This window comes from Melanotaenia boesemani, chromosome 15 (assembly GCF_017639745.1).
Source record: "Melanotaenia boesemani isolate fMelBoe1 chromosome 15, fMelBoe1.pri, whole genome shotgun sequence".
Lineage (NCBI taxonomy): Eukaryota > Metazoa > Chordata > Actinopteri > Atheriniformes > Melanotaeniidae > Melanotaenia > Melanotaenia boesemani.
This window is the reverse complement of record NC_055696.1, coordinates 2,609,515-2,632,161: the sequence shown is the minus strand read 5'-3', so window position 1 is coordinate 2,632,161 and position 22,647 is coordinate 2,609,515. Positions and strand designations below refer to the sequence as shown.

Here is a 22,647-nt window from a genome sequence, read left to right as displayed (position 1 = left end):
GCAGTCAAAGGAACTCTCAGTGAATATGAACAGACTAACCTTTGACTGAAAAGAGAGGAAATCCATCAGAGCGATAGTAGAAATGTTAGGAGTGATCAAGCTAGCAGTTTGGTACATTCTGAGTGAAAGAGAGTGCACTGGGAAGCTCAAAAAGGTCTGGATGCTCCAGAAAGCAGATCTACCTAAATCTACTATACAGAGAGGACTTCATGAGGGCAGATACAGAGGGTTCACCACAAGGTGCAAACCATTAATCAACCTCGAAAATAGAAGGTCCAGATTAGACTTTACCAAAAACCAGCTGAAGAAGCTCTGGAACAGCATTCTTTGGACAGATGAAACTAAGATCAACCTGCTGCAGAATGATTAGGGGGGAAGGGAGAATGGAGGAAGCTTGGAACAGCTCATGATCCAAAATACATCACATCATGCGTAAAACATGGTGGAGGCAGTTTGATGGCAAAAACATGCATGGCTTCTAGTGGCTCAATGGGATAGCAGACAAAAGCAGCTGGATGAATTCTGAAATTTAGGGATTTACATTCTGCAGATACAGCAAAGTACAGAACAATGACCTGGAATCATACTGTGAAATTTACCCACAAGATGTTTTTTTAACACGAAGAAGCAGAATATTCTATCATGACTGAATCAGAGATCAGATCTAAACCGACTGACCATGAATTTCAGCAAGGGGGTGGGCAGAAAGACCAACACAAGCAACAACTATAGCCAGCTGCATTAAAAGTTGGACACAGGATCACAAAGGAGGAAAACTTGTCTTAGGTTCATGGGTTCCAGATTTCAAGCAGTCACTGCTTGCAAAGGATTCTTAACCATTTATAAAAAAATAAACATTTTATTTAGACTAATGTTGATTGTCCAATTACTTTTGAGCCCCTAAAATGAGGAGATTGTGCATAAAAATGACTGCAAATTCTAAATACTATTTAGGAGCATTATGCTCGGCCTCATGGGGCCGGAGTGTCATCAGTTCCTGCTGACGAAGGTATTGATAGTGTAGGGCTGGCCTTCCCATTCGCCAGACCGGAACCCAATCCAGCACCTCTGGGACATCATGTCTTGTTCCATCCTCCTCTACCACCACCACCACAGACTGTTCAAGGGTTGGCTGAAACCCCGAACCAGGTCTGGGAGGAGATTCCTCAGGAGCTCATCCGTCGTCTCACCAGGAGCATGCCCAGATGTTGTAGGGAGTTCATACAGGCACGCGGACGTCACACAGCTACTGAAGCTTATTTTGAATTGTCTTGAGGAATTTCCACAGAAGTTGAGTCAGCCTGTGATCTGATCTTTCCATTTCCATTCATTGTTTCTGGAATCCAGACCTCCATGGGTTGATTTGATTTCCATTTATCATTGTTCTTAACACATTCCACTATGTGATGAATAAAGATTTTAAACTTGAATATTTCATTTATCAAGAGACATGTTAAAGTGGTCCCTTAATTTTTTTGAGACGGGTTCATAAACTTGAGTTTATGCTAATATCTCTGTATGTGCATTTGTTTTCCACAAGACTGTACGTGTGCAACAGTTCAATGAATAATTCTTCTCTCTCTCTTAAGTCTTGTCATGGACAACGCATTACTATTGCATTTTTTTTGTTATTTAAAAATATATTTGTATTTCAATAGAAATGCCTGAAGCTGAAGTCATGAAACAGACCCTAATAAATATGTGGACATAAAAAAAAAAAACACACAAAAATCAATAAACAAGAGATATCTGTTTATTGGTTCCCAGGATTCTTACAGGAAGTTGAGCATATAACGCTCAGAAAAAAACAACAAATATTAATGACAGTCCAAAATTCAGACATCATAGCCAACTATGCCTCCTTTGCCAATACACTCTCCAATGTAGAACCACATGAGAACTTCAGTGGCCACCAGCCCATTCCTTATGGCATCCTGAAACAAAAACACCTCAGTTAACTCAGAATAACGTTAAAATTGTCTTTTGCAATAAGGAACCACAGACAAAAAGATTCTGAATTGGTGTAATCATATTGCTGTTTTACAGAACACACATTGATTATAATAATTTAAAATATGTAATGACAACAGAAACAATAAAAGTAAAAACACTAACACCTAATTTGACCTAATAGTCAATTAGGAAATGTCTGAGATTCTTACTGTAAAGAATTCTTTGGTCAATAGTTGAACCTTTTTTCTCCTCTCTTTACATACGAGAGAAAAACCAACCAAATGTTATTTAGAAATGAAGGATACCTGCACTGCTCGGCTCCCAGGTATACGCACACGTTGTTTTAAGCATTAAAGGGTTAAAACATGTTTCACCGAATCAAAGTGAAAAATTTGTGTCAGTAATGATGTACAGCAAAATAATAAAATTTTATTTTACCAGCGAATCAAAACTGATACAATTTCAATTTATTTATTTGGATGGAGCAGTTTCAGTTAATGAACATTTAATGAAATAAAACACGGCGTTTATTACCAAAAGCTAATATTTATCCAATGTTTCCAACAGTCTGAGTCTTATTTTAAAATGTTCACTGTGAGATCTCTGAGTTAACATCCTTTCAGAAATCATTTGGTCTAAACAGTTTAGCTTAACCGACAAAATACATCAGATTTATTCTTGTTTAACAACTTCATAAATGGTTAGTGGAAATCTATCAATACCAGGGATCGACTATTAAAATGGATCATTTTAATAAACTTTTTAAATTAAAACAAACTCAAAGTTGTTGGTGCCAAATCTACTACAACAGCCTGGTACCTGCACACTGATTTTTTATATTGTCAACCACAGTAGCTGCGATATGGTTTACTGTTTTATGTGTCTTATTACTTACAATAGATGCTGCACATGCATCTTATCGTCTACCTCAAGACAGTTTTGTGCACAGCTAATCATTCATTATTGAATGTGGCACAATAGTTTATGTAGTACACGGCACATTTATGTACTTAGACTATTTACTCAGTTTTTTTTTAACTTATTTTTATCTTCTATCTAGTTTTTTAATGTTTTTATTTTTAATATATGATCGTTTATGGCATTCAGTGTGGATGGCAAGTAAGAATTTCATTGTTCAGGGAAACTTGTTTCGTTTCTACATTTTTACATCTACATTTTACAAAGTCTCCTTGTTTATGCTCTAAATCCAAATGTTCCCTCCGTTATTGTTTTCAATGTGAGCTGTAGAGAAACCTGCTGTTCAGTCAGTTAATCTCTAGGAAAAGTTTAAGTATGAAATCAGTAACAAATAGTAATGATTGATTTGTCAATTAGTTTATATTTTTTTTATATGTTTTGTGTCATCTCACCTTTTTAGACCACAAGTTGATATGAATGAGGTACTGGAATGGACTGAAGGTGTCCATTTATGCCCTCTGCATCACGAGCGACCCCACCCACCCATGTCATCAAACCAAAGTTTGAGAGAACCATAATTTCATTTCTTTGTTTGTCTTGTACATGCTGCAGAATTGACAATAAAGCTGACTTTGATTTAAGATGACACCATTTTTTATGCTTTTGCCTTCTTTAGAAAAAAAAAAAAGCTAGATAAGATAAAATGTTTGTGTACTACTATGCAAAAACAATAACCGTGGCATACCTAGCTCACGAGCTCGCGAGGACTGGAGTTGGAGATCCCTGCCTATTACCTTATAACTGATTATTTAAGCTTATATATTGCATATAATAAGGATATTATTACTATATGGGTATCACTATTATTACTGTATTGTTAGCGCTATGATTATTACATAGTTTCATGCTAACATATTCCATAGGGATATATTGATTGCATGGAATGAATATAGTTACTTAGAACTATTGTTTTTATGGGACTGGGTAGTGGCTGATAGTGGTTGTGTTAATGTTATAAAATCTGAAGATTGTTGTAATTTACTGGGGTGTAATTATATAAGCTATGCTTCCATCCACTCCTTTTGAACTTTGTGTGTGTCATGTTTTTTATTTTATTTTTTACATTTGTCATTATGTTCAAATAAAACTTTCAAATCAGTCAATCAATACCTTGACAGTGGTTTGACCGAGGCGTCCTGTCTGGAAACTCTTGATGAGATTCCTGGCCCCCTCGATGGCCTTTGGGATCTCGGCAGGAGAAGGAGGAACAAGTTCAACACGGGCATAGTACCAGAAAGTTGCTAACCGAGGTTTGGAATAGGTGACAGCGGCTGTCGGGGAGGAAAAAAATGTAATGAACAAACATATCAGGGGCTAATTTCTTTGTAGCAATACAGCTAAGTTGCAGTGCTTCCCTACACACTGCTAGCTAGCATTAGCCTCTTAGCTATAGTCCTTAAATACAGTTAATGAAAACAATTCATAAGTACATGTTGACTAGCCAAAAAGAAAATAAAAAAACACACACAATTAAATTAAAGAAAACGACATCAATAAAATTTTTTTACCATCCTCTAAAGTTAGCTTTATTCAACTGACGGCTGGGTCACTGTTAACACCAGCGACGTCGGCCTGTCGCAGACCTGCCAATGAATGCTGAAGGAACTATACCAGCCCCGTAACTGATTACATGTTTTACTAATTAAACATCTTACCGCCAACCAGAGTAGGTACTTTAGCAACCAGTTTCTGCACTGCCTGTGCCATGTTGCAGAATTTATCGATGCTAACTCTTCCCCGTCTCTGCTAGCCGAGTGAATGTCACCTCCACTTGAAGGACCAGCGAATCCAGCTGACCAAACAAGTGCCTGCACACATTCTCGAGATACTATTCTTCTTCTTTGAAGGTCAACGGTAGCTGCCATTCTAGGGTTTTCTTTGCTGCCCCCTTCTGGGGTTAGATTGCTCCTACAGTGTCCGATTTAACCATCTGTGTTTTTCCTGAAAAACAGACAAAACATCCTCTCTCATCTATTTCCTCCACTATCTACCATGCTATTAATTTCTTTCTTTCTTTCTTTCTTTCTTTCTTTCTTTCTTTCTTTCTTTCTTTCTTTCTTTCTTTCTTTCTTTCTTTCTTTCTTTCTTTCTTTCTTTGCTAGTCCTAGTCCTTTGATTTATTTTATAGATCAAGATGTTTGTATGATCAGCAGTTTTTCATTAAGTCTTTAGAATGATTCTCCTCACAATGCAGAAAATAGTGAACCAAAAAGTCATACCAGTTACTAGATGCATAACTAAATAAATTAATAACTTTAATAATTGTGTGACTATGATTTACACAAGTTACTTGTGAAACTGTCAGATTTTTACCAGGAAGATGGCCTCTGTTGGAAATTATAATATTTTATAACCACAATTTTACACAATTATACCAGTACAAATGTACCAACGAATGTAATATGAATAACATGCACAAACCATTTTCCAGTCATGACAACCATCCATTAACTGTACCGCTTTGTCCAATGAAGGGCAGCAAGGAAGCTGGAGCCTATTCCAGCATTTTACCTGGTGAGAGGCAGATGCACCTGGACAGGTCACCAGTCCATGGCAGGGCCAACACAGAGAGACACACAACCACTCATGCTCTCACTTCTAAGGAAGATTACTCAATTAATCTAACAAGCATGTCTTTGGGCGGTGGGAGGAAGCCGGAGTACCCGACAAGAACCCACGCATTATGATCATAATTATGATCGTAATAGAACATAGTAGAAATATTTTTGTAAAATAAATTTTGCAGAGCTGAGAGTGAGAAATGTAAATTTAAGCTAGCTTTGTATGTTAACAATATAAAATAACATCAACAATGTAATAAAACAATGAAATAACTGTTGTTTCCTTTTATCACAGAGAATTTTTTGAGAAAAATAAAGTCATCCGCGAAAATTAGCTACAAAAGCAGAACCTACTTTTGGTTGGCTCCTATTCACATGCTTTGGCCTTTTGCCCTCAAAGCCCTCTGCAAGAACAGTATTGATCTCATCGTGCTGGAATCGAACGATATTGATACTAGCATTGGAATCAATATCAACATCATATCAACCTGCATATTTTTTGCTCTGTGACTAATAATTGTCATTCTACTTCTTTTTGATTTGCAAATATTATTTTTATGTGCATGTAAAGCATTTTGTGCTACACGTATGAAAAGGGCTTTATAAATAAAATTTGATTTGCTGTTATTGAGTTAGAGATGTCAACATATTTTAGTTCCTCCTGCTTGAAATCAAGATCAAGATAGCTGTATCCAGACAAACATTCTAATACCTTTTGTGTGTAACAGACATGTGGGAAAAGTGTTTTTTTTAGTGTGGATTTAAGATCAGTGTCCTTGCACTACTGCAGAGTGAAGACAAAACGGAAGCTTTCAGACTACCTGCAGCTTTTGTTTTAAACTAAGTTCTGAAGATAAGCCCCAACAGCCAGTTTCTATCTGCTCACAATAGAAACTAAATCTACTTATGGAAGTGCATCAATGGATAATATGAGCTAAGCAAACAAGCAAAGTTTTTATGGCGTTACAACCTGGTAAGAAATGAGTCAGCTTCATGGTACTGAAAAACCTAGAACTAACCATGAATTAGCCTGCTTCATGGTACAAACCCCTGATGCCCTGAACTAAGATTAATTTAATCTAATTTAAAGTTATTGTTTTTTTAATTAATTTTATTAGGATGCCCAGTTAATAGCTGATAGATTAAAAAGCTAATACACAACTTATGGCTTGCTGCTGTGAACCAAACCTGAACCATATTAATTTGTATTTATTTTTTTATTTGTGTAATTATTAAATCATTCAGATGAAGTGCAGATACAGACTCAAAGCATTAATTAAAGAAACAGCAACAAAAGTGCAGTTTATTGAATACATGAATATCATGTCAGTTTCAAAACAGCTTTGGTTAGATGAACATGAATATGAACATTTATGGCTGGAGTAATACACACATGAACAAACCTCGCCATCATCATCTTCAGATTATGCTTTCATCGGGGTTATTTTTAGCATTTTATGGATTGCACTGTTGAGATTACTCTCATTTCAAATAGCAGATGAAAAGGAATCAGTTATTACTCCATTATCAACATTTGATGAATTATTACACAAAAACAACCACGTTAACTTTTTTTTTGTTTGTTTTTTCTTCTTTTTGTCAATTTTAGATTTGAGGTTGTCAAAGTTGCAGTGTATTTTTTTATATATATTTATTGTACTCCGGCTTCCTCCCACCTTCCAAAGACATGTATTTTAGGTTAACTGGTCACTCTAAATTCTCCCTCGAAGTGAGTGTGAGTGGTTGTTTGTCTTCGTGTTGACCCTGTGACGGGCTGGTGGCCTGTCCAGGTGAACCTGCCTCTCACCTGTTAAATGCTGGGTTAGACTCCAGCTTCGCCGCAACCCTTAATGGATGAAGTGGTACAAATAATAGATGGATGGATATTTATTGTAATTAATATTAGTATTTTACACAACTGAGGTTATGTATTGTTGCTGTGTAAAACTAGAGGCTGTCTCAGTCTATAACACTGAACACTGCGGTATTCTCATGTTATAACAAATACACTTAAGACCATCTTGAAATCCGATTTGTTTCCAGCTTACTTTATCTGTTTTGTTGTTTGAATTTTTTCAGAAACCCCAGGTGGATTAAGTTAACTTGCAGAATATCAACATTAGATACGTTTCTTGCTTGTTCAGCTCAGTCTGAAATCTTCCCAGTGATGTTTGGTGCTTCAGAAAATCTTCAGGATTCAGAATTGTTGCTGCTCACAAAATAGAAAGCTCATATTCATCTTCTTCTTCCTGCTGAGATATAAACAAGAACATGGGGTGAAGACTGTGCTCACTGATTTAAAAAAAACCCCAAAACAGAATATTTAATATGTTTAATATGTATATATGCAATGCTTAATAATTGTTTTACCTTTCTCGTAATGGCATCAGTGTTTGAGATATCAGACTGTTTCATTTTGTTGTAGCTTGTCTGATCCATAACTTGTAATGAAAGAAAACTCCCCCCTTTTTCCACAAGCATAATTATATCTTCCAGATGTTTCTCCTCAACATTTTGTCCATTGACTTCCATCACTACATCACCTACAACTAGTCCAGCACTCTGCCCAGAACCACCAACAGCCACCTTCAGGGAGGAGAAAAAGCTAAGTAAGCAGGAAAGACCTATCACTAAATCTGACAAAAAGTCAAATGTATGCCTTTCTTTGAATATGTGAGTTTTCTGCATGCAAAAATATTTTCCATCCCAACCTGACTGATGAAAGCCCCAGGACGCTGCGGGTCACAGTCCAGGTTAAAGCCAAAGCCCAGGGGTCCTTTTTGGATGGTACAGAGCCTCGGACTGCTCAAGTCCTTCTTTTTGTTTGGGGATGTATGATCATCTGCAGTTTTCTCAGCAGCATCATCCTCACAAAAAAGAAGAGGAGACAGACCCAGCTGTAAAAAGAAAACAAAGGAAATAAACCATAAAAGTCAGTCTGATGTGCATGTTTACAACAAGGGCTCTAGGTGTGGATTTTTAAAAATGTGTTTCGGAAGTGATGTGGTACAGTACGTGATATCCACCTGGGTATAAAACTCCAGCCCAGAGGCAGTTATGGAGGTCAGGAATAACTGTTTTCCACTCAGTCTTATTCTGTCCACAATCTCATTATGCATCAGCGACTCCACTGATTCTCCATTGACCTCCAGCAGGATCTCTCCATCCCGCATACCAGCCCTCTCTGCTGAACTGTCTCTTTCCACCTCACGCAGAACATGATCTATTGGTTAAAAATGCACCAATACCTACATCAAAAATTAAAATCAAGAACGTTTACATCTGAGTTTGAGCGAAGTTTGGTTTTCTTACATGTGCGTCCTGATGGGGTCTTCTCCAGGCGGAGGAGAAAGCCATAGCCCTCAGACCCAGAGATCATGTGGAGTTTTCTGGCTCTGAAAGGCAGGTTGTGTGCGGCAGCCATTGTGGGTAGGATGGGAATCTTCTTTTGGAGGTAGATCTTCTCACTCTCACTGTCTATCACTAGGATGGTGATGTGATTGCCACATTTTTTCATCTTCAACAAAACAGAAATTATCATTGCTACACAAACCTGGAAACAGTAACTTCATTCTGTAATTGTCTTCTTTTTTGTTGTTTCATTTCAGGATGTATTAATTTACATTTGAGCATTACATCCATGATTTGGTACATGTAATGCTAATACTCACCATTCTGCTGAGAGCAGCGTGTGAGAGGTGGGACACCATTGCTCCATTCATCCACACCAGATGATCTCCCTTACACACCCCTGCCTTTTCAGCTGCACCTCCTGCCACAAGGCTCACAGAGAAGCGACCTTTCTCTCCTACGCAGCAGACACAGAGGGAGCAGCTAAGTGCTGCACTGACTTCAACATAACAAACATCTAATCTTGAACCTTCAACTTGCTGCAACCTTCAGGAGATGCGTTACCTTCCAAAGGTGTAAAGCTGATCCCAAGGCCTGAAGATGGCGCCCTAGTGATGTGGCAGAGCCTGGGAGGTTTGCAGCCCTCTTCCTTGTAGCTTTTGGCCAGTACTCGCAGATCTTGCTTTTGTGACACAGCCCGCTCATATTCCTCCCCATCCAGCACTAACAAGCATAACTGGTGTCCACTTATAGTTATCTTTCTAGATACCTGATTCACAAAATGAGAAATGTTTTAAAATCATATGATTCACCCATGTGACCTCTGGAGGGATCTCACCATACCTCTGAGTGAGGCGCGTTGTCAACAAAGCAGTTGTTGACCTCCAGAAGTCTGTCTCCATCTCTGAGGCCGCTACGCTCCGCTATACCTCCTGATACTACGTTTCTGATCAAGTGTCCATGGCAGTCCTCCTCCACCCGCAGTTTGAAACCATAAGCCTCCCCTTCCTCTCGTTTAAGAAAACACAGTCGAAGCCTGGGTGTTGACACAGAGTCTGAATGAGAAGAAGATGCATAAAAAAGTCATCAGACAAAGTAGACTTTCCTCATGATAATTTATATAGTGGTTTAAAAAATGAATGTACAGAACCTGCACTCTCTGTGATAACCATCACTGGGTTGTCTATTCCCTCTTTTGGATTAAATGTAAATTTCCTTTAAGGAAAAGATCAAAGTCATATTACTTAAGCTACAAGGAGTCTATTATGTGAATGAAAGCTAAACAAGCATAAAACTAAAATGTTTTATTTTCTCTCCTGTGTAAAATATGAACCTCAAACATCGTTTTCTTAAATGTTTATACAATAAATATATCACGTAATCAGTTGTGACAATTGCAATTACATTATAATGTAAAGTACTCTTTAACTACACAGCCTCACCCGTAATAACAATTTTTATCTCTGTAAAATAGACTTTATCTTCAGCCTAGCGTCGTTCAGATAACTGCGTTCCAAAAGTCGACATGCAAAGCAAATCAAATACAATACTTCTAATTCCTAAAAGTCCTGTTCTGGTCTGCCTGATCATTACATTTTTTGAGAAACAGCCGAACAATAAAGTTATTTAAAAACAAATGGGCATTGAATCAAAGAAGGAAAAGCTGACTTACTCTGTCAAACCGACGACGTCCACCACAGCATGAAAAACAGATAAATATGAAGTGAATGACGCTGGTAGCATGAAATTCACATTATAAAAGTCCTTTTCTACACATCTACACACACACTTACAGACAGCAACATACTGTAGTTACACAGAATACACATGATCATCAATTGTCACAATAAAGTATAATAATAGGAACTTACTAAACACTTCAGCTTATACGCAAGACTGCTATCTGAGCTTGAGATGATATGACTTTAACTATCAGCTGAGGCACAATAAAACAGGGTTTGACTTTATTTCATTATCTGTAATCTTTGTCCCCTTTAAACAGGAGAGTAATTAGAAAACACAGAAACTTTTAAAGTTGAACTGCCTAAATTAAAAGCAGAAACTAGATGCACTCAGAGAGCACAGACCTCCACCAAGCCATTTTTTTTTTTTCCGTGGTTGTGTGCATTACTTTTGAGTTAGAAGCTGTGATGGCAAAATTATCCCTCTGTCTATAGTAAGGAACCCTCTAATCTAATCATTAGTTCCTTTATTCCATTTCTGATATTTCCTAAAAACTTATTCAAAATCTGTCCACAGCTTTTTGAGTTGTGTTGCTAACAGACAGAGAGACAGACAGACAGACAGACAGACAGACAGACAGACAGACAGACAGACAGATAGACAGACAGACAGACAGACAGACAGACAGACAGACAGACAGACAGACAGACAGACAGACAGACAGACAGACAGACGCCACCGAATACATGACCTCCGCCTTGTCAGCGGATTCCCAGGTGTCCAGATACAATAGTTTAGATACAGTTTGCTGTTTGCCAGTGCATTACTATGTGAGAGTACACAGGGTTTTTTCAGTTTTCTTTAATTAGAAATATTTATTTCTCAGTATATATCACACGAATCAAAATTAGTCACAGTTGGGGGGGTTAAGGTGCCTCTTGCTCAGGTGGTTCACCTCTGTTGGCACAACAGGTACTTGAATGCAGGTCCTCCAGACCCAAGCCTACATCTGCAACTACGAGGCTCCCATTCCCCTTTGACAATAATTAACAAGAACAAAGTGGAATTGTATTTGTTTGCAATGTGGAATTCAGTGCGTTCCCCAAGGATGCCTTGACATGTAGACTAGACAATCATCACTAGCAACACTCAACCTCCTGAGTTAGTCATCCCTCATTTTTTATCTTATTTATGCAGAGGCGTCTATTATGGATTTGTAACCATCTTTCTGTGGTTCAAAGATAAATTCTTAAGAAGATGGTGCAAGAGAGTTGGAGAGATAGAGAGGAAATGGGTGGGGAGACGTTATCTGACTGGCAGCAAAAGTTTCCAGGCTGGAGTAAGAACCATGCACAGGGGTGGAACATTTCTATGGTATCCACTTTAACCAGCAGATGATGTACTCCTGCACTCTGTTTCTATCCATTACAGCAAAGGAGAACTTTCAATAATCCACAGAGAGAGGCAACTGCTATATGAGCTGTGTGATAATACATTTTTCAACACCCGTTTTTGAATGCCCCTGAAAGCTTTAGATATTCTGGTTATCCTGGTATCTTTATTACCCCTAATCTAAACTCATTAGTCTCCACAAATTACAATCCTGTTATTTTAATGGTGAAGGCATGTTTTGGTAGCTCGGTCTCACTCCCCTTGTCTATGACTGGTCGTATAAATGTTGTCAAGATGAATGTCGTTCCTAAATTTCTCTACTTATTTCAATTAATCTCACTTCCACCTCCCTCCAAATTCTTCCAAGATATGAAAACGACTCTGAATAAGTTAATTGGAAAAACAGGCGCCCAAGACTCAGACTGTGATTATTGACAGGGGAGGCTGAAGGTACCAAACTTACTGTGGTACTATTGGGCAGCCCAGCTTAGAGCTGCTCGTATGTGGTTCTCAGCACATCCAGAGCCTCAGGTTAAAACAGAAGCACTGTCCACAGGCAGACTAACGTTAGATTCCTATCTGTACTCTGAGTCTTCTAAGAACTTATAGAGAAAAACACTAAATCCATTCATCAAAAACACTGTGACAGTGTGGTATGAAGCTCATAATGGTTGTACAGATAATTCTGCTTTGTCTTGTAAGCACCTGTTTGGGGACACACAGAATTTAAACCTGATACGAAATACTACGATACAATGGTCATAGACCTAGAAGAGTCATATAGCTTTATAATGATGGCACAGGGATGTCATTTAACGAACTCAAAGACAAATTTAAGATCCCAAAATCCCATTTTTTGAATACCTACAGCTACGCGGTTTCATTCACTATAAATTACACCACTCATGTACTTGTCCCCCTTTAACAGTGTTAGAACAGTTTGCAACTCAACACTAGTCAAGCAAAGGCCGGATCTCTATACTTCACAATGTACTTTCTCCTTATTGTTTAACTTAAAGAGAAGATTATGGAGTGAGAATTTAAAGGAATGTGTGCTGTTTGATGAGTGGAGTCAAGTATGATCAAATGCCCAGAGTTTGTCAGTTAATTCTAGACTCAAGTTAATACAATACAATCGGACAATGTTATCCTATATTATTCCTGTAAAGCTGAATAAATTTGGGAATGTAAGAAAATGCAAAAATTTAGGAAGGAAATAATGCATAAAATTTCTCAAATAATGTCCATTCTTATCCCTGCTTCTCCCAAACTGTGCATTTCAGGCATCTACCCTAAAAATCTTTCTTTAAAATTGCATGAAAAACTGATTAATCTCTCCTTTGTTCACTCAAGACATCTTATTGCTATAAACTGGAAGATTACATTTTGTCCCCCTATTGGTCATTGGTGTAATGAACTATCTTCACGTCTGGCTTTAGAGAAGTTTACTTACAGTTTTAAACAAAAAGTTGATGAATTTTACTAAATTAAGGGTCTTTTTAATAATGCACAATCTTATAATAATAATGCATTTTTTCTTTAAATTCACAGTTTTCAAGATGCCGTATCATGGTCATACTGCTGAGCCCCCTGGATATCTCTACAGGTTTCATCATGGATCTTCAAAACCTATTATGTGACATAAAGTTGCTAATCCTCCCTGTCTGAAAGAAAAGCTGACATCACTTAGCTACAAACAAAACTCTTGTTTGAAAATGGCCATTTATTTTTGCTGCTTTGACACTGTGAACTGCTGTGAGGTTCTTGCTGTTGTGAAACTACAAAAACTTGCTTCCCACCTACACCCACAGGGGCCATTAGGTGATACGAAAACGTTTTCAGCTGCAACACTGAGCCTTCACTGTCCTGTAATCTGCAGCACTTCTTATCTGTACAGTCCAACATGGCATCGAAGACTAAGTTCTTTTTTCTTTGACACACAGTAATAAAATATCTATTTTGATAAAAGATGAGTAATCATTATGACACTCACAACAGTTGCTCTCAGAAGAAATCCAGCTCCAGCAGCACATCTGAGTCATTCTCTACAGATGAACAGCTAATGGGTCGCTGTTTGCTTTTTCCTCCATTAACCTTCATTTTATTCCTCTGTGACATGCTTTTCCTCCAGCGACAAGCAGACAAACTGCTGCAGCTGACTGCAGCTGTGTAATATTGCCCTATACATATGATCATTAAACCATCTGCACAACCTTTTTATCTGCACTGAATCTGTTCAGAGTCAAACAATATTTCCCAAATTCATTCATTATGTTCATAGGATCAGCTAACTTCACAGCTGCCACTTCCCATCAAAACCATTAGAAAGATGAGTAAAGTTTTAAATATATAACAACAATGTAAAATACGATCAAATATAAGACATGAATGAGACTAATGATAGAGTATACTGAACAAAAAAATGACAAAAAGTCATTTAAATGTCTTACCTTTAGTTGATCTCATTTTTTCCCATCAAGTTTGCAAACCACGCAGAGGGATGGAACTGAAGGAGCGCTGCATGTGCAGAAACTCCTCATGGTTAATGTTTAATCTGTGTGTGATAAATGAAGAACATTTGAAGATAATTCTGTAATGTCTGTGTTGTGTTGCTCTCTGGACTGAAATTTCAAAATGCTGCACAAGATTCCTCCCAGGTTTTCTGACATAATATCAAATACTTAAACAAAGGGCTTCTGGGAAGGTTTAACCACCTGCAGGTCGGTTGAAACTCAGCAGTTTTAAATAAGGGTTAAAAGCGTTTCTATTTGCTGTCTACCATCAAAACAACTGTTAAATTCTCCACACACTATTTTATTTTAGTTTTTTTTTTCCTTCTGTTTTGTTTAAGTTATTTAATTTATTTTAAAGTGTGTTTTTAATGCACTTGTTATTGCTTCCTTCACTCCACTGTAATGCTTTTAATGTTTTTTATAAAGCACTTTGAATTGTCTTCTGCATGAAATGTGCTGTAATAAATTTGCCTTACCTGTATGTGCATGAGTGTGTGTATGGGTGTGTGTTTGTGTGTGACCAGCAGGGTCAAGGCTAAAGCTTGACATGTTACACAGACCAGTGACCAATGAAAGTAAAATCCTGGTTAAATTAGAATAAAAACGCTGTGAATCACTGCATAGTTGCATCACCAAACATCCATGCTCTGTTTGCTTGCCTGTGCTGGTTCCAATTTTGTCTTGAGTTGGCAAGAATAAAAGATCTAACTGGCCTTGAGTTGAGAGAGGAGTCAGGAGCTTTAGCCACAAAGTAAACAGGGGTTTTAGTAATATCGGTAGACATTTAGATCTGGAACATTATGTACTGCTGTTTTATCATAGCAAAGCATGCATGGTGTAGCCCTTGGCATTAGTTTTCAGTAAGTCTGGTAGAATACAATGCAAACATATTGGATTTAAGTTCTGACAAAAAGTATTTCATTGCCTAACCACAATATTTTCCTCAATTAGACCAAGTTTTTTAGTGCCTAACGCTAACCCAGTTGTGATGCAATTTCTATGCCAAACTGATTGTCAAAAGATTTTTTTGGGCTTTGTTTTGTTTGAATTATACCATCTTCACAGGACATGTGAGGAACAGTTTTACATGGAGATTCACTGAACACTTGAATTGGACACCTATATCACATGCATAATAAACACTGATGAAGATACAGAGCTTACATACAACTGCTATACTATATAATATAGCATATATAATATATTTTTATTGTTAAGCACTTTGTGATTTTTATCTTTAAAGGTGCTATATATATAAAGATTTACTTACTTACTTATATATGCATATATAAAATTTCATAACCACAGTACAACTAAAAGTAGGGCGAGGGGGTGTGGCTGTTCCAAGGTGATGTTAATATCTGGGATTTTCCCCCACCTCGGGGACAAATATTTCAGGGACAAATTCCACAAAGCTGCAGCATTTACACAGAAAAAGAGAAAGCGATTAAAAGTTAATTAACTACACAGAATAAATATGGTATGACATGTTGGTCAGCTACTCAAAGCAGATGATCAAAGCTGAGCAAAAATATAAGAAAAGAAGCTGAGAAAATAAAAACGATCATGAGCTTTTTAAACATTAAAATAACCCAACAAACAATTTATGTGTGTGCAATACTCTCCCTCCTACTCACATGGGCATAACTTAACTTCTCAAAAACTTTTGTTGAAAAAACGTTTTGCAAAGAAATACAATATTAAGAGATGTGTTACTACAATAGCAGCTTATCTGGATGAAACGTTACAGGAAAATGGAGTTCTTACTGGAAAATTAGTGGTCAGGTCACTGATAACATGTCCTCTTTGGAAAAGAGATACAGTATCATCAACAAAGTCAAGTTCTCCTTAGCTCTGTTACTCCCGAGCAGCTCATGTCAGAGAATTTTCTTACAAATTAATAGAGTTAATCTTATCATACCTTATCCCACTATACAATTTTTCAAGCTGCTTACTGCAAGGACTCATATAAATGCACCCTTTTTTTACTGTTATATTATAAAATGTAGAATTTCAAAACAGCCACAAGCTCTTTTACGTCGTTTATGCTGTTTGGAGACAGCAAACATGCACAAAGGAAGTTAGGAGTACTGCTTTACTTTATGCATCCCAGAGCAGGTAAAAGTTTTGGTGAGGACGTCCAGTTGTAGTCTTATATGTCCTCTAATAAATTCTGTTTGGTAGCACAGAGAAGAAGGTGAGCATTGGTAAACACCTGGAGGCTCGGGCTCTTAAAATCACCGACCAAGTTTGTAACCTTGGAGTGTTGATAGACTCAGATCTGACTTTCAGCAGCCACATCAAAGCTTCACTAAGATGCTTTTACCAGCTCAGAAACATCAACAGAATTAAAAGTTTAGTCTCCCAGAAAGACCAGGAGAAACTCCTCCATGATTCCATCTCCAGTAGACTGGATTACTGTAATGGTTTTTAACAGGACTTCCTAAAAAAAGCATTAAACATCTGCAGCTCATCTGTGCTGCTGCTGGAGTTTTAACCAGGACTGAGAGATCACAAGAGAACATGTCACACAGTTACAACATCTTTACACTGGCTTCCAATCAGTCACAGAATATATTTTAAAACCTTTCTGATGGTTTACATCCCAGAACAGTTTAGGGCCAGAATACATCTGTGATATGTTCAGAGAATAGAAACCAAGTAGAGCTCTTAGATCCAAAGACTCTGGTCCACTAGTCCAGACCAGAGTCCAGACCAGAGTCCAGACTAAACATGGAGAAGCAGCATTTAGCTGTTATGCTACAAACAAGTGGAACAAACTGCCAGTGGAGATTAAACTTTCACTAAATGTAGACATTTTTAAATGCAGGTTAAAACATTTCTTTTCTCATGCGCCTGTGCATGAAATCTGCAAGCTGACTTTTAACTTATCTTGCTTTTAATAATTTTTGTGTAATTTGTGATTATTTTTGCGATTTTTGCTGCCTTTTATTGTTTCTGAATGCTTTCTTTGCGCCATCTGTAATGCTTTTAATGTTTTATGTAGCGCACTTTGAATTGTCCTGTACATGAAATGTGCTAAACAAATAAACTGCCTTGCCTAATTCAGGACAATGCAGACTCAGTGCTGCAGAAGCAGACCAGGAAAGTATACGTGTATGACCAAAGTAAGCACGGCATGTGTGTTTTTTTAAAGGAGCTTTGGTGGTCTGGTCATTTATGTCTAATTAATGCTTCTCTTCACTAGATGGCAGCCAACTCCAAACAGAATACTGTCATCAGTGAAAAGACAAGATTTTGTTGAAAAACATCTAATTCTAGATAAAAATAATAAAAGTTTTTATTTTCCAAATCATAATTTAGCATTTATGGCAAACCAAGTTAATAACCAGAGCTACAAGTTTTAGATTAGTTTGGAATAAAAGGTGGAACCTCTGTGTTGTTGGTCTTGAATCCTGGTTTTAGTACCATACCAAAAACTATTTCAAAATTTCAGACTTATTTTAGATCCTACACCAAAATGATGTGACATTGTTGTGCCTGCTTTTGGCTGATATTTGTAGCCATTTATAGACCGTGATTCTGCCTGCTTCAAAAGAGCAAACGCTCAGTCAATTAGTAACTTCCTTTGAACAAGTGTTCAAAGGTTGGGCTTTAATGTGCATGTGACTGAAGAGTGTTTGTGAAAAGGGAATTACAAATATGGTAAAGATAATGTGTGAGAGCTGCTCTAACCCCAAATATGTATCATTTTCATGTGACAGAGGAAATTAACTTGAATTTGTTAAATCCCAGGCACAAAGATACAGAAAGAGGAGGCGTGTATAGTGTGTTTTCTGTAAACTAGAGCAGATGGACCTCGAGAGGAAAGAGAAAGGAAGGAAAACAGAGAGAGCAGAGGAACCACTGGGGGTTTTCAGTCCTGGCTCTGAATCTGACTGTCAGTCCTACTCAGTCATCCCTGATGGGATCCTCCCATCCACAGGAAGACAGAGCTCCCATCTGTGCTTAAATATTTGCCAAGACACAAGAGTGTACTCAGGGTCAAAAATCTGTAAGAGACAATTACCTTTTTGCAAACTTCACTCCATGTGTCTCACATATCTGAAACCTAAGCATGGCTGCACTTCCGTTGACCTCACCTGAGTCCTCACCGAGCTGCTGGGGATGAGATACAATAAATAGAAATAATTTGTCTTGTTTTGGAATCTAAATGGGAAGACAAGGGCAGAGGCTGCAGAACTACCAGCACTTTCTCTAATTTTGCTTAAAAGCAGAGGCTAATTGCCGCCACAGCAGGTCAGTGTGGGATCCCTACAGAGTCTGAGGGCGACTCTTTTAATATAACATTGCTTCCCTGTGAGTGTCTGTGCTGGTGTTTCCTTAATCTGTGATCCATGGACTATAGACTGATGAATAAGAAAATACAATGGATTCTTTAACATGAATACAACCAACTGAATGCAAGTTTAAGATCAAGCATAAAATACGCTCTAAACATTTTTCAAAAAAACTTTTTTAATTCATTATTTTTTGTTTTGCGTGGCTTTGGAAAAAGATTACTCTGTATGGAGCCCATCCAGATGTTGTCCTGTAGAAAATCAGCAAAGCTGATGTGACAAAAAGGACAAATCCAAGAAACTTCATGGAGAAAATTTTATTTGAGTACTTTGAAATGGATGTAATTCATGATTAATGAATCAGCAATTGGCTGGATGCAATGGCACTCCTCTAACCAGCACAATTAGTTTATTGATGTAATGATGTTGGAACAGATGCTGTGAAATTAAATGGTTTATTCCCTTAATGCTTAAGATAATTAAACAATGTAAAAATACATGTCAAAGTAATTTGCATTTACAATTTCAGGCACAAACCGTGTTATTTCATTTGCTTGATATACTCAAAGCTGCTCATTAATCTACAGAACTGGCTTTGGGTTCTTGTTATTGTTTATCAGATAATCATCTCTTGCACAAAGATTTGATAAAATAAAGTGTGTATAATCTGAAGTGCTTTACTTTAATGGGCTTTATGCAGGGAGATTTTTAATGACCTTACTACTTTCCCCGTTTGTGATGTGTGGCTGACAAACACCACACACTCATTTTCCGGCAGTCTCTCTTTCTTCACAGCCTATAAATGCTGGCTCAACGAAATGAAGTCTTTGCAAAGAGTTCCAGCATTTAATGTTAGATTGAGCAATGACTTTACATCCTCTGCCAACAGGAATTGTGGATGTTAAAAAGGGAAGTGACTACTGAGAGGCATCCAAACAGACTAATTCTGCTTAAGGTTTTGATGAAGATGATTTTGTGTATAATCTTCTGATACTCCAGATTCCTCTCACTCTCAAAAAACATTCATATTAGGATGATTTTCTAAACTGACAGTAGCTGTGAGTGCTAGTGTCCACAGTGGTTTGCTTCTTTATCTGTACTGGCCCTGTGATGGACTGGCAACCTCTTGCTCATGGCAGCTTGGATAGGTTTCAGCCCCTTGTGACCCTGAAATGGATAAATAAATGAATTAAAAACTTAATTAAATAAAACTATTCTTATTATTTATACCGTTATGTAAATGTGTATTGCTGTTTTAAGTAATCTGCCACTAAACAGACTGGCTGATTTGTGTGTCCAGATAGTTTGCACATCGCACATCTACCTTTAAACTGAATTAAAATGTATGCTTTATAAAATTACATTGTCTCAAAAAATTTCTGTGTGTTCACCAAAAGTATGTAATAGTAACAATTAATTTTTTTACCGGATACATTTTTTTGTAATTCAAGAAAATTAAAGTTGAATTTCTAACTTTGATTTAGAGTGATCGGATTGGCTGTGAGGAACAAGTGTACAACCTCTGCATGCGCGTAGGAATGACGTTAATTCACAAAGACGAATGATGTGGCAAAAATCAAAGGGCGAACAAAAAGAAGTAGTTCCACTTTTAATTTTGTTTTCTTATGCTTTCATTTTAAAGTCCATCGACACAAAACATTTTAAACAAAATGTAAAACGTTGTGTAGATGACGTAGAAATAAAAATTTAATAGGAACATTAGCTATTTTTAAGACGTGTGACAATGTATTCCTCCGCCTTACTGAGTATACTTCCATTTCCGGGATGTTTTCTCTGCTGACCAACCTCCATCGCCATTGCAGGTCCAGGGAGTCGGTGTAGTGGCAGTCAGTAATTAGCCTGGGGAACACCTCAAGTAAACAGTGAAGGGACGAAGTAAAAAGTAGCATTACACCGAGAAAACGTTTTAAACAAAGCCTGAAATTTACTCACAATCGGACTTAATCTAAAGGATCCCTGGCTGTCCGGCTAGGACCTGATAGAAGCAGCCGTAGTTTGTTAGCATTAGAAGAAGCCGGGGGAGAGTGACAGAAGAACATGGCTCAGGTCCTGCCTATTCGCTTTCAGGAGCACATCCAGGTAGGTGGATGAATGAATGGCTAATGTGTTAAGTAAAGTTAGTCTTTCAGTCCCAACATCAAGAACATACATGGTTACTTCAGAGAGTTTCTTAACGCAAGTATAAGATTGCTAACAAGCTAAGTTAGCTTTTTCGAGCTATGCTAACTAGCTTGACAGGGTGGATGACGTTTATCTTGGTTAGCATCTAGCCTACTGGCTAATACTTTGACTAACGACCCCCATTTACTATTATTTCCATGAAAAACTCTGAATGATGTAACTAAATAACGCTAATAAAAGCTACACACTTACGTTGCAGTTCGAAACTAGTTAACATTTTTTCTAAAGTTGGATCGTGTGGCCTAGATGCTCGGATACTCGTTTTTTCGGAGTACGTGCAGCTGTGATTGATAGTGTCGGCTGTCAGTGCTGTGTTGTGAATAAATGCTAGGTTAAAAAAATGTTAGTTATTATGACTTGTGACAAGATAATTGAGTAAAAATGGTTACACTTCCTGCTCACACATCACTTGCCAGCCATATATAGAGCGAATATAATAAAAGTTTTATTCTAAAGTTATTTACATTTATGCTTCGTCCTGCCTCTTTGAAAGTGATTTTCCGATCCCAGGAAGACATCACGTTGGCTGCTGCTGGAATGGTCATGTGGTGTGTCGGATAACTATCCGTCAAGCAGGTTGTCTTCGCCCAAGTTGGCTAAGGCCCAAGTACTCACTGAGCAAAATATCTTTTTGTATTAAATCGTTAAAAAACAAACAGCGAAACTAATTATAATCTCTGTTTGACTACAATAAAACTGCTGTCCATGACACGTTTGTTGTAATTTTTCCTTGTAAGGCCATTTGCACTATCTGGATGCTTTCTTCTTGGTATGGCCACACCTTTACTATAACCCTATTGGAACTACTTGTTACTAGAGTGGAAGAAATAGGAAACCTAGGTTACTAGTGCAAGTTTTCTACACCTAACAGATTCTAATCTAATTTTTCTAATTTGTTGCTGTTTTCCTTGCAGGATCAATGTGTCTGAATATCCATCTAATGTATAAAACCTTTGTGTCTCATGGCTGTATAAGACTTAGAATATCTAGCTTTACAGGTGTGTTCCAGACTTTCCAGACTAGTTCCCCTTCATTGTCAAGAGGTTCTGCATAACACTCAAGTAATGCTCAGTGTACTTAGATTTCACTTTGTGAAGAGAGGTCAGGATCAATGTTATTGGAGCCTGTCATAGGATTTTTCTTTTTTTTTTCAAAATTGATCTGTGACATTGACACAGGTTGGATTTTTAAACTGAGATGTTACTTCTACTCTCCACAAACAGTGAATAGCAAATTGTACTGCTGTATTGTCCTTGTTCAAAGCAGATGGGTGTTGTGAGCTTTGTCCAGCTTTTGTTTGCTTTTTATGATAAAGCTGAACATGTGTAGTATCGTTAAAAAAAAACAAACAAAAAAACTGAAGTCACAGTTCAGTACACCACAGTTCTCTTGGATATTGCCATCTACATTATTACAACAGCAGTTAATATGTAGGCCTATCACAAGATATGCTATGGAGGCTGAGGCTTACAAAGTTGTGCAAAGGCCTTTTGTCCCCTACAGTTACAATGAAATTATTATAAAATAATTTTTGACTCCCTTGTTAAGGCCCTTTGATTGCCAGAGTGGGAGTGAGCAGAGAGAGTATTACAGAAATATTGACTTACAATGTGATCATTCAATAAAACCGAGCTGTTTGATCTTCATCTAAAGGCTTGTGTAATACCGTGGAACGATATTTTTGCAGTGAAATTGCTCTGGCCTGGTAACTTT

General features: G+C 37.5%; 3 protein-coding genes across 7 annotated transcripts in view; 1 reads left to right on the top strand and 2 right to left on the bottom strand.

Annotated features, from left to right (window-relative positions):
- Positions 1-1,737: 1,737 nt before the first annotated feature.
- atp5l (ATP synthase, H+ transporting, mitochondrial F0 complex, subunit g) lies at positions 1,738-4,745 on the bottom strand. Its single transcript, XM_042009300.1, has 3 exons — positions 4,587-4,745; positions 4,042-4,202; positions 1,738-1,934 (listed from the first exon to the last, which is right to left on the bottom strand). Exons 1-3 carry the CDS (start codon positions 4,636-4,638, stop codon positions 1,836-1,838), a joined length of 312 nt encoding a protein of 103 aa, XP_041865234.1. The 5' UTR covers positions 4,639-4,745; the 3' UTR covers positions 1,738-1,835.
- A 2,438-nt stretch (positions 4,746-7,183) lies between these two features.
- Positions 7,184-15,124, bottom strand: pdzd3b (PDZ domain containing 3b). Of its 4 annotated transcripts, XM_042009291.1 has the most exons (12): positions 14,945-15,124; positions 14,370-14,441; positions 10,516-10,532; positions 9,994-10,058; positions 9,687-9,898; positions 9,408-9,612; positions 9,164-9,300; positions 8,805-9,009; positions 8,519-8,715; positions 8,204-8,389; positions 7,863-8,078; positions 7,184-7,744 (listed from the first exon to the last, which is right to left on the bottom strand). In XM_042009291.1, exons 2-12 carry the CDS (start codon positions 14,382-14,384, stop codon positions 7,706-7,708), a joined length of 1,494 nt encoding a protein of 497 aa, XP_041865225.1. In that variant the 5' UTR covers positions 14,385-14,441; positions 14,945-15,124; the 3' UTR covers positions 7,184-7,705. The 4 variants fall into 4 exon arrangements, with proteins under 4 accessions (XP_041865225.1, XP_041865224.1, XP_041865222.1 ...); XM_042009290.1 differs by lacking the exon at positions 14,945-15,124 and having other exon boundaries at positions 14,370-14,766; XM_042009288.1 differs by lacking the exons at positions 14,370-14,441; positions 14,945-15,124 and having other exon boundaries at positions 10,516-10,949.
- Positions 15,125-20,565: 5,441 nt separating this feature from the next.
- cltca (clathrin, heavy chain a (Hc)) overlaps positions 20,566-22,647 on the top strand; it is a 30,638-nt gene continuing 28,556 nt past the window's right edge. For both annotated transcript variants that reach the window (XM_042009058.1, XM_042009057.1), the window contains exon 1: positions 20,566-20,832. In XM_042009058.1, the coding sequence (XP_041864992.1) occupies positions 20,791-20,832 (42 nt within the window). In that variant the 5' untranslated portion in view covers positions 20,566-20,790. The remainder of the gene's footprint in view (positions 20,833-22,647) is intronic.